This window comes from Coenobita brevimanus, chromosome 51 (assembly GCF_032717465.1).
Source record: "Coenobita brevimanus isolate Jiangsu-jjx chromosome 51, ASM3271746v2, whole genome shotgun sequence".
In the NCBI taxonomy this organism is placed as follows: domain Eukaryota; kingdom Metazoa; phylum Arthropoda; class Malacostraca; order Decapoda; family Coenobitidae; genus Coenobita; species Coenobita brevimanus.
In genome coordinates this window covers 24,071,924-24,084,597 of record NC_137004.1, presented here as the reverse complement: position 1 = coordinate 24,084,597, position 12,674 = coordinate 24,071,924, and the positions used below count along the sequence as shown (strand labels likewise).

The window sequence follows — 12,674 nt, the reverse complement described above, 5'->3', positions numbered from 1 at the left end:
ACTCTCCTCTTCAGATATTCCCTTCTCCCTTACTCCCTCTCCCTCATCCCTTCCTATCCACACCCATCACTCTCAGGACATACCGCTCTAGATACCTTCCACTTCCTCATCCTCTCTTCTTCATTCCGTTAATTCCATACTCCACCGCCAGCAATTCTCCTCTCTTCCTCGTTCCTTCTCCCTCCTCCCCTCTCCATTTTTTTTTTTTTTTTTTACTTTTCCTCATCCATTTTCCAACATCCTTGTTCCATCCTCCCTTTTCTCTCTGCCTTTGTCCTTCATCGTTTCTCCCACTTCACCTCTCTTTCCTCCCCACTGTCTTCCCCCTTTTCCTCCGTTCCTTCCCTACTCACTGGAACACCTCGCATAACATCCCTCTCTAGATATCCACCCTCTCCCTGAATCCCCACCCCCTCATCCCCTTTTATACTCCATCCCATCCTCCTGCACTTCCCCCTTTCCTCCTCCACCCTTGCTCACCCCTCCCTGCTTCAGTTGGGGATGGGGGGGGGATCAGGAGGGGTGGGGGAGAACAGTGTGGGGTTGGCGCCAGTAGTCAGGCGCACAGTCAGCCTCGCTCCCTGGCGCCACCCTCACGCAGCCCGCCACCTCCCCTCATCAGGTGTGGCGTCCATCTGTTGTGTCGTATTCTAGGCGAAGGTTAACACTTAGCAGAAAATGATCGTCTGCCTTAGTAACTGTCGTGCATTCGAAAGGCATTTACCATAAAACTCCTCCATGGCGATTACCAACATATAAATTCTGGCTCATGAGAGTGGCTGAATGTATTGGTTGTCTTGTGGATTTGTGCGTGTATAATCGGTTGTATGTAGCGTCCATCCGAGAAGTTTCTGCGGATTTTCTTTACTGTTCCTTTTATGTATGTCTTAGCGTGCGTTTATTTAGTAACGAAGATTAGACTGTTTTACTGACACTGTTTTTTGTGAACATCTTTGTGTGTCTTGGCCTTAATGTGGTTAACCATGTGGAAGTCGTTTGTGAATTGTTTAATTACTTGTGTATGTGTGTGTGTGTGTGTGTGTGTGTGTGTGTGTGTGTGTGTGTGTGTGTGTGTGTGTGTCACGTTGGCACAGCCACCTTTACCAATAAGAATCAGTGGTTCATTTACTGACATAAATTTTTGTTCTGTTTTCTCCTTTAATTTTGTGGGTGTGTGACAATAACTACATGAGTAGCCTGTCTGAGATTTCTATTAGATTGAATTGAGTCAGATCATTTGACAGTAGCCGACAGTACCGGAAGATGGTAAATTGATCGTCATAATGGAGTACCTGAGGGGAACTGTTTGGCACCTGTACGGTTTGGGGTCTTTATTAAGCAAAATCATACTATACAGAGAAAAAACAGAAATAACGCTTTAGACAAGGAGAAACTAAATCCATCTTCAGCACGGTTTGTCTGTATTGTTCGATTCGGGTTATCAGAAAACGATATTATTTACATTCACAGACTGTAGGAGTAAGAAACAATCATAATAAGGTCTTTACAGCGAATGGTCTCACTTAAGCTGAATAATATAGTCAATAATATAGTCTGGCAGCAACAGGAGTAGGATATAATTTTTAGAATGTAATCTTACTGAAGGTAACCAGAAGCTGCTCGTAACTCAACTGCAAGAGGTCTCCCCCTAGCTGATTAAAACCACCTGACAGCAAAAACAATAAGGCAAACAAAAATCCCAAACAGCAGAGGCTACCTCTGAATCCCTTGACTTTGGATTGTATTCATAGTGGCTTCAGGGGATTTCCTAATACCTCCTTCTTTGCGTTTTTTTTTTTTTTCAAATAATACCTCCGTGTTCTCTTGCTCATTATCAGTGAAAACAATGCCGATATTAAAACGATACAGGTAACATACAAAACTATTTTAAGGAGTAATATGCAAAATAATTCTCTGAGAAGACGGTGATACGGGTACAGTGTGATTTAAAATACGGATCTTACAAACGCAGTGGCTTCTGGATAGTGCGAATATTTTGCCTGTCGCTGCACCCGTGTCTTGGCAGTTTCCTTGCACCAGCTATAACAGGACTGGTGGGGGGGGGGGTGTACTGACCTCATATTTTAGCTGCTGTCCAATCCGGCTATGACCTCAAGCAGGTTTGAATCCGGTTGTTGTTGTTGTTGTTGTTGTTGTTGTTTTGGGGGTATTTCTTTATTCAGTATTATCATCGTTCATTCAGTTAAAGTGTTGTGAGAGTTAAGTGCTTCCCTCAGAGGCCGTACAAGTGACGGGGGTAAACATTGTCATATGCAAGGGCAGTGGTGTGTGTGTGTGTGTGTGTGTGTGTGTGTGTGTGTGTGTGTGTGTGTGTGTATGTGTGTGTGTGTGTGTCCTTGTGTTTTAGCGTCCTTGCATTTTGGTGTCCTTGTGTTGGGTGTATTGAAATGTTAATGTATGCGTGTAGATGCTTTGTTGGTGTGTGTGTGTGTGTGTGTGTGTGTGTGTGTGTGTGTGTGTGTGTGTGTGTGTGTGTGTGTGTGTGTGTGTGGATTGAATGTGTTTTATGCATGGATGTACTTGTATGCGCTGAATGTGTGTGGGGGTGGGGGTAGGGGGAACTGTATGTATTGCGTGGACATGAATCTGTGTATTATGATGTGTTCACGAACCGAGTCTGAGTTACGTCAGTGTAGGTTTGGTAATGTGGGTGTGATGGTATGTAGAGTATATACGTAAAAACGTGACAATGTGTGAGTCTGTTTGCAGTTTCGTGGTCGTATATTTCTGCAACTGTAAATGCAAGAATAGTTGTATTTGTGTCATGTGAGTTTTTGTGTGCGTGTCTCTGTGTTGACCGAATGGTAATATTTTTCCCCACAGTCGCCTTTGTACAGTATGTACACACACACACACACACACACACACACACACACACACACACACACACACACACACACACACACACACACACACACACACACACACACACACACACACATATATATATATATATATATATATATATATATATATACATACATATATATATATATATTGCATTGGTGTTAGAGAAAGCAGTGTCAGGAGAGAGTTGAGTTTCTTATATGACAAGAAATCAAGATCGTTTCCGTTCCGGCCAGATTCAGTCCGTAATGAACATGAAGGACCAGTGGGTGCTGGGAGCGGAGTGGGGAGGGAAGGGAGGGAAGGAGGCTGGGGGAGTGCGTGGTTTAGAATCAGATGGTGGATGGTGGCTGAGTGCGAGGGGTTGGATTGTGTGGGAGACAGAGAGTGGAAGAAAAGGATGTAGTGGGACCAGATAACGTACTAGTGAGTGGAGTGTGTCAGAATGTGTATGTGGGGGTGGCTGTAAAGGATGTAGGTGACAGTGAGAGTAAAGGGTGTTGGTGTGGTGGAATGAGTGTAGTTGTAGATGGGGTGTTGTAAGTGGAATGGAGGAAAAGGGTGTAGAGGGGTTGGAGGTGAAGGTGGAATGGAGGGAATGGATGTAGATGGAGTTAAGGTGTAGGTGAGATGAAGGTAAAAAGTGTAGTTGGGGTGGAGGTGCAGGTGGTGTAGGTGGAATGGAGGTAAAGGGTGTAAATGGAGTAGGGATGTAAATGAGATGGGGGGGAACGAATGTAGATGGGGTGAAGGTGTAGATGGGATGGATGTAAAGAGTGTAGATTAGGTGTAGGTAGAGGTGGGAGGAAGGTAAAGGGTGTAGGTGAAGTGGAGGTGTAGGTGGGAGGTAGGTAAAGAGTTGTAGGTGGAGTGGAGGTGTAGGTGGGATGGAGGTAAAGGGTGTAGTTGGAGTGCAGGTGTAGGTAGAACAGTGTTAAAGCGGGTGGGTGCTCAGAAGGAAGCTGGAGTTGTGAGAATATGGATGTGGGTGTGGGTATGGGTGCGGATGTGGATGTAGATGTGGTTGGATATGGGTGTGGGTGTGGGTGTGGTTGGGCGTGGGTGTGAGTGTGGGTGGATGTGGGTGTGAATACGAGTGTGAGTGGATGTGGTGGTGGGTGTGTATGTAGATATAAGAATGCATGGATGAATAGCAGTGGAAGAGGGCCGTGGCAGAAACACATATATCAAGGAACAGGACTGATTATATGCACACTCGCACCAAAAACTATCGGTGCATTGTGGGTCCGATGCCATCCGGAATGTTTCGATCATGTGGCAGTGACAGCCCGTTAATACCTGTATATATTATAACAAATACTGCCATTCCCTTCTCATTATGGAGGACACAAGAGGTATTTGAAATAGCATTCATCTGTTGTCTGGGATGCCTGCGTGTGGGAGGACAGAACCGCAATTTCCAGTTACCTTTGTTCCGTGTGTCATAATATTTAACACATATTCTGCACCGATACTTTTTGGTGCGAGTGTACCTGCACGTCATTACCATAGCCCTATTTTTCTATTAATTAATTGGGTGGGTAGGATCCGGAAGAAAGAAAAGGGTAACACAAAAATAGGAAAACTATCATCAGAGAAAGTACCCAGTGGAAAAAAAAAACAGGAAAACTGCCTGAGTAAATGTCATCATCATCATCATCATCTTTTTCCCAACTAAGGATAGGATTAATATAATGTATAAGAATCATAACGGTGAATGAAAGCAATGATAGATTGCTGAAAGAAAAAAATAAATTGAGAAGATATTGCAAAACAGCCATAAGAGAACAATAATAGGCGTCCTTGGGCTGAACAGAATAGGACAGAATAAGGAATGAAAGGAAGGAGACAAAAATAATGGTAAAGAAATGAAATGGAGAAACTGAATGAGTAATGAGGGGTAGGAAAGTATGGAAAAGAGATGAAAAATGAATATATGACAGTAAATGAGTTAATTGCTTTTGTTTAACCAGTTATCATGTAAAGTCTCCTGCAAACTGCATAACTGCATCCTAGGGTAGCAAGACTGTTAGGAAGAAGATGTAATACCGAAGAGGTTAATGCAGAACAGAGGATATAAAGTGAGAGGCAGAAATAAAATTGTAATGTTGTGGCCTCACTCTTATCTGGACGTGAACCCAGTGGACTGCAGACTGAACTTGCCCTTCTCCTGCAGTTCGCCATCCTCCTCTCGGGATAGGGAGAGAGGAGAAGGACATAAAGTCAGGGCCATCTCGGATAGGCGTCCATCTTCAAAACCTGAAATATGATAACATGATTAGGAAACAGAATTATAAGTGAATGAAGTGAAGGAAGGATGAAGGAAATAGGATGGTAGGAATAGAAATGTACGGTAAGGGAATGAAATGAAGGAAAATGAAGGAAGGAAGAACTTATGATAGGAAACAGAATTATAAGTGAGTGAACGGAAGGGAGGGTAAAAGAAGTAGGATAGCAGTAAGCAGAAATATAAATGAATGAAATGAAGGAAGGTGAAGGAAGTAGGATGATAGAAAACAAACGTATTAGTGAATGACGTGAAGGAAGGGTGAAGGAAGAAGGCTGGTAGGAAACAAAAATGAATGAAATGAAGGAAGGGTGAAGGAAGTACGCTGGTAGGAAAAAAAAATGAATGAAATGAAGGAAGGGTGAAGGAAGGAGGAGGTGATGTGGTTGAACCCATTCACCCTCGGCCTTCAACCCTTTACTTCCCATCATTACCATCCCATTACCCTGCCCATTTCCCTTCCTTCACTGCCATACTCTCTCTCCTTCTCCCCCGCCTTCCCTTCTACCGCTCCTTGCTCTCCTCCTTCCTTTCCTTCTTCTCTTATTCTTTCCCGTTGTTCATTCCATCCCTCTTTCCCTTCTTATCTCCTACTATTTCTCATTCTTTCCTCCCTCTTTTTCGTGTCCTCCTCCTTTGTTACTCTCTCTCTCTCTCTCTCTCTCTCTCTCTCTCTCTCACACACACACACACACACACACACACACACACACACACACACACACACACACACACACACACACACACACACACACACACTCCTTTCCTTTTCTTTCCTGTCATTCCTCCATTCCTATTATCTCTACTGCTTTCTCTCCCTCTTTCCTTCCTTTTCCTCTCTCCCTCCTTCCTATTTCTCTCTCCTTTCCTCCGTTTCTCCTTTTATTTTTCCTGCCTCCATCTGCTTCCCCATCTTCATCCTCCCTTTCTCTCCATTCCCATCTCCCCCCATCCCATCCTTACTTCATGTCCATCTCTTCAATCTTCCCCGTACAGTACCTTCTCGCCTCTCATCCTTCCCCTGTCTCCTGCCTTGCCTTCTCTCTCCTTCCTTCCATCCCTCCCTTCTTTTCCTCCCACCTTCTGTCCTCTCCTCTCTCACCTTCTGTCATTTCCCTCTTCACTCTCCTTCCTTTCATATACTTTTTTATATAATATTCGCTTTGTATCGTTCATTTGTTGATCTTATTCTTGATAATCTTATTCATAGTTCATTGTCATGACACTGTACTATTTATTCATTTCTGTCTTCTCTCTATATGTACGCATTTTTTACGTATTTTCACTTGCATTATAAAAATATAGGTAAAAATAAATGAAAATGTAACTCATAGAAAGGTAACTATATTTTTTATTATCTGAGTTCTACCTTTATTCATTTTTTAGGCTTTTTTATATTTTGGCGTAAATGTTTTGTTTTTTATTTTTATATAAACGATCAGTAATTGTAGCTTTATTCATATATATATATCGTATATTCTGGTGGCAGCGTGGTGATGGGGGGTTACCATCCTGCCATCAACCTATGAATATAGCGTTTGTATATATATATATATATATATATATATATTTGGCGCCTGGTGGTTTAGTGGGTAATTATTGCGCTCAAGTCGGATTGAGCCGGTGAAGGTTTATATCCAAGGGTGGTTGGAGTTGATTGCTCATGTAATGCCACTCAGGGATGAGTGAGGCTGGTCACTCTCATCTTAAATGTCGGGACTAACTGGTTAGCCCCGGGCTTCTGCGCTGCGCTCCTCAGGGGGCAATGTAGGATTGGATGATGGATGGATATATACATATATATATATATATATATATATATATATATATATATATATATATATATATATATATATATATATATATATATATATATGTAATATGTGTGTGTGTGTGTGTGTGTGTGTGTGTGTGTGTGTGTGTATTTATGACAGAACTTGGCCACTCACGCAGTTTCAATACCAAGTCGTGATTGCAGGGAATTTGATGATGTAGCACGATAGCCATCACAACCTTCTGTACAGCGTATTTACTTAGGAGTACTTCCTATACAATTCCCACCACCCAAAGTCATTACATCATCTCTCGGCTCATATCCACTATCATAATCCTCTCTACAGCCCTCTGTCCAGCCCTGTACCCTTACAACTTTGACAGTCCTCTCTATACCTCTCTATCTCACCCTACAGTCCTTAGCCCTCTCTGCATCTCTTTATCCCTCCCTACGGCTCTTTGTCCCACCCTGTGTCTCTCTGCAGCCCTTTGTTTCATCCTGCAAACCTCTGTCCCGTCTCTTCAGCCCTCCATCTCACCCCACAGCCCTCTTCCCCCCCTCTGCAATCCTGTATCACTCCGAAGTCCTCTATATTACCACAGACCCCTCTGTCCCACTCTACAACTCATTATCCCTCTCTGTAGTACCCTGCAGCCCTCTGTCCCTCTCTACCGCCTTCTGTCCCATCCTACAGCTCTATTTCTTTCCTTCAGCCCTGTATAACCCTACAGGACTCCGTCCTGCCCTACAGCTCTCTATCCCGCCGTGCAGCCCACTGTCCTCCTTTACGGCCCCCTATCCCACTCTACCGCTCTCCATACCAACCTACAACCTTAACCCTCTCTACAGCCCTGTGTCCCACCCTACACAACCTTAACCCTCTCTACAGCCCTGTGTCCCACCCTACAACCTTCTGTCCCTTTCCACAGCCCTCTGTCTCACTATACAACCCTCACTACCAACCCACAGCCGTCTGTCCGTTTCTACAGCCCTCTATAGCGCTCTCCAGCTGTGTATCCTTCTTTACTGCTCTCTATACCACCCTACAACCCATAGCCGTCTCTACAGCCCCTTATCCCATCCTACAGCCTTCTGTCTCTCGCTGCAGCCCTCTCTGTCACTCTGTCTCTCTCTACAGCTCTCTTTACATTCGCTCTCTCTACAGTACTTTCAGTCACCGTCACTTCCTTTCCACCCCAAACCTCGCGCACTCCTGGCGGAAATGTGTGGACTTTTGTGTGCCTATTGTGGTGGGTTTTGTGTGTGTGTGTGTGTGTGTGTGTGTGTGTGTGTGTGTGTGTGTGTGTGTGTGTGTGTGTGTGTGTTTATTTGTCCTTGTGTCTGCTTGTTTGTGCTTGTCTTTATACATTTGTTTGTCTGTTTGTGTCTTAGTATATTTATCTGTGTGTGTGTGTGTGTGTGTGTGTGTGTGTGTGTGTGTGTGTGTGTGTGTGTGTGTGTGTGTGTGTGTGTGTGCGTGTGCGCGCGCGTCTGTGCTTGCGTGACTTGTACGTTAGGCAGCCGATGAAAACAAAGATTGCATCGATACGGGTGACTATTTTTTTTTTTTTTTTAGGGGGGTAGGGTTATGTGGGTCACGATGATGATGATGATGATGATGATGATGGTGATAATTATATGACGATGATGATATTTGTGTGTAGAAAGAGACCATAGGCTAATGGACACATGGAACGTGCCTACGAGTTGTTTGAGAGAGAGAGAGAGAGAGAGAGAGAGAGAGAGAGAGAGAGTGAGAGAGAGAGGTAATGAAAACTAGGAAAATACTGAATCTGTGAAAGTAACAGCTGGATTAATTTCATGATAATACAGCATTTTTAACATAATTTTGTGTATCTTTTCCCTGATTTTAGTGGTTATTCTAATGAGTGAATAATCTCCAAGACTGATGATGATGATTAACGAAACCATGTGGAATCCATAAGAAAAAGACTTGGCAACCAGAAAAACTTTGTCGAGGAAGAGGAAGTATTTTGATCCTGGAAATTAAGAAAAAGAATTAGACAGATCCTACTGAAAAAAGAAAGGAAACTTTTTTTTATTGTGGCTGACATACGAACTTTGGTGTGACGATGGTTCTGCTGTGGACCCAACACGAGGGCGAGCGAGGGGAACCGCAGCCCACGGAGGTCATCAAGGGGGAGCTGAAGGAGGGGGGAAAGGAGGGACTGAAGGAAGGGAAGGAGGGCCTGAAGGATGAAGCTGCCTCCACCTCGAAGTCCTCCCCCTCGAGGCACGAGGACTGTAGCTTGAAGTCCGAGAAGCATGTGGTCTCCCTCCGCCAGGTTTCTGAAATACTTGGTACAACGAAGAGGAACGTTTCTGTCTCTCCTTCGGTCTCTTTCTCTTCTTCCTCCTCTCCTCCGTCTTCCTCGTCTTCCTTTTGTGCCTCGCCTTCACCTCCTCCGCCCCCTCCCTCCTCTTCCTCCATTCCTCTTGCCTCGGCCACCCCACTCCCTGTTGTGGAGGAGGTAGAGGTGGAGAGAACGGAGACGGCCACAGAAAAAGTGGATGGTCCGCCTAGAGTCTCCATCAACAAGACCTCCACATTGGCACCGAATATGCGACTGGACGAGGAGGACGAAGAGGAGGGAGACGGGGAAGGGAAAAAGAAGAGTAAGAAGAAAGTGAGCAAGAGGAAATTCTACACCCTGCCGAGAAACTGGCGGAGCAAGGCTACTGACTTCATCCTGACTAAAGGTAGAGTGAGAGAGCAAGGTTGATTGTTGTTGTTGGTGGTGGTGGTTGTAGAATGTAGCCTAATCCTGTTTAAGTTACTGAACTGTTTATAGGTTGCATAGGAGGCTTCGTAACAACCCTTCGTTAGCGATATATTTTGCATAATATAAACTAGCATTCGATAGGATGCTTGTATATCATTTTACTATCGACGTACTTTGTGTGTATAGCATGCAGGAGGATACGGAAGTGTAATATGCAAAATAAATCGCTAGGAAGAGGTGTTACGAAATCTCCAGGCCCACTTGTAATGGGACTTACTGTACCGGATATCGGAGAATGAAGAGGGAAAAAAATGTTCAAAGGGAAGACAGGGATAAAATGAGAGCTTAGTAGAGGAAAGGAGCAATGCATGGGAAACAAGGGAAAAGGGACTAAAAGAGCGTGGCTGGTTGTTGTTTTTGATGGTAAGAGGTGCAGTTATAAAAACAAATTCTATTTCAGATATCAAAGAACGTAGAGGGAAGGAATATGTGAAATGGGAATGGAGGCTTAGAATTAGAGAAAAATAGAAAATAGGAATGAAGAAATGAAGTGGGGAATGTTGTTATAAAAAAAATTAAATGTTTCGCATGTCAAAGATGGGAGAGGGAGGGACAACGTGGAGAGTGAAGGGAGGTGTCAAGTGAGGAGTAAGTTGAGGAAAGAAGCAAAAGATGGAATTGAGTGGAAGAGGAAATACGAGTATCCGTCGCTGTGTAGAGCAAGTGAGCAAGGCTGCTTGTTGGTGGCTGTGGTGTCAGATGTAGTTTTATAGGAGATATTGTTCGGGGTATTAAAGAATCTGTAGAGTCTATCGTGGTTCGTATGCAAAGTGGCAGAACTAGGCTGGTTATTGTTGTTTTAGCTGGTGGTGGTAATGCTAATAGTAGTTGCACATCTGAACGTCAACCCGATGGACTGCAGGATGAAGTTACCCTTCTTCCGCAGTCCACCATACTCCATTTTAGGGAGTGGGAGAGAATTGAGGGACTTGTATAACCAGACAGCCCCACAGCCTGGTCATATTGGTGCTACCACACGAAGGCGTCCCTCTCAAATACCAGGTAGTGATAGAATAATATATTAATGATACTAGTTCGGATATCAGAGAACCCGTAAAGTCCATCGTAATTGCTATAGAAACAGAGAGGAAGGTTGGTTGTTGCAGGTGATGGTAATAAATGAAGTTAAATAAAAGGATAACATTTCAAATATCAAAGAACTTACAGGGTCCATCGTAATTAGTGCCAGATGTACAAACTATGAGAGCGAGGTTGGTTGTTGCTGTTGTTGTTTGTTAAAGTGGATTTAATACTGAAAAACATCATTCTGAATATCAAAATGTCAGAGTCCAGCACTGTTAGTAGGTTTTTCAATGAATTAATATATTTTTTTGTTATAGCATTATTTTTGTATCGACAAGACAAAAAAAAAAGAAGTAAGCTTTGTTGACAGGCGGTTTGGGGTGGAAAGAAGACCAAGGCAACACACGTAAGTTGTAGGAGACGGCGATACTAAAAAAGATTTGTATATTTGAATGAATGAAGGATACAGTGATACAAAATATATATAAAGTTTATAAAAAAGATATGTAAGAATATTCCTAACTTAGAACCGACAGCTTGTTGAAAAGACAAATGACACTACCGGTACTTTGGACATCTTTCCGCTGTCCTCTAAGTAACATTGTTTGGTCTATATGAAACAGTTCGAACACATTTTTATATTTCTGTTTTGATGTCTTATTTTTTCCACTGCTATAATACATGTTCCCTAAGCTTGCTAAGTGACAAAGTAAAGCACTGCCACAAGACTGCACTGCTTTTAGAGTTTCTGATATTTTGTTACAAGGAAATGGGAAAGAAAAAACAGGAAGGAAAAAGAGAAATAAGTGTAAGAACAGTGAGAGTCCAAAGTATTTATCGCAGAGGTTGTTGCAAGGTTCTGTGGATCTAGGGTGGTGCAGTGGTAGTGTTGTTGCATGTCACCTGGCGGGCTTGGGGTTCACATCCCAGGTGGTATGAAACAGATTTTTCACGCACGGGATCAGGTGGTGTCCAATTCAGTTCTCGTTCACTTTTTCTCCTTCTACTTTTTGGTACGTTGATGATGCCGGCGTTTCTTTGTATTCATTTTCGTCTTTGAACGCACACACACACACACACACACACACACACACACACACACACACACACACACACACACACACACACACACACACACACACACACACACACACACACACACACACACACACACACACACACACACACACACACACACACACACACACACACACACACACACACACACACACACACACACACACACACACATCTACACATTCACATACTCACACACATCCACACTCTCACTTACGCAAAAGCACACACACGCACACCCACACACGTAGACTTACACCTCCTGGCCACACGCACGCACGCACGCACTTGATGTAGTCAGTCACCTCAGTGGTCTTCAAAGCGAGAAGGGGAGGCAGGGAGAGCGAGGTTAGTGAGGAGCCTTGGAGAGTGGGGAGATGAGGACGGGGAGTGATGCTAGAGAGGGAAATGATGGGGGGATGAAGGGTGGGAGTGATGCTGGGGAGGGAAGTGGTGGGGAGATGGTAATGGGGAATGATGAAAGTATCTGAGGAGGTGAGGGAATGATATTGGGGAAGGGACTATCCGATAGATGAAGATGAGGAGGATAGGGTGTGATGATCGGGAGATGAAGCTGGTTGATGCTAGTGAGAGGGAATGAAATTAATGATGAGAGGAGGGAGGGTGAGAGAGAGAGTGATACTGAGGAGGGGAGTGGTTGGAAGTGGTGCTGTAGGAGGTAGTGGTGGGGAGATGAAGGTAAGACATAAAGAGGGAGTGAGTGGTGGGGAGGTGATAGGCGGGGTATGCTGTTGGGGATGTGAGTGATGAGGAAATGAGAGTGGGGAGTGATGCTGGGGAGGGGAATGGTGGGAGGTGATAGATGAGGACTGTTCCTGGG

General features: G+C 44.0%; 1 protein-coding gene across 3 annotated transcripts in view; it reads left to right on the top strand.

Annotated features, from left to right (window-relative positions):
- The first annotated feature begins 9,420 nt into the window (after positions 1–9,420).
- The window catches only part of Unc-115a (actin binding LIM protein Uncoordinated 115a), a 454,123-nt gene continuing 450,869 nt past the window's right edge, over positions 9,421–12,674 (top strand). For all 3 annotated transcript variants that reach the window (XM_080272760.1, XM_080272762.1, XM_080272761.1), the window contains exon 1: positions 9,421–9,650. In XM_080272760.1, coding sequence (XP_080128886.1) covers positions 9,512–9,650 — 139 coding nt within the window. In that variant the 5' untranslated portion in view covers positions 9,421–9,511. The remainder of the gene's footprint in view (positions 9,651–12,674) is intronic.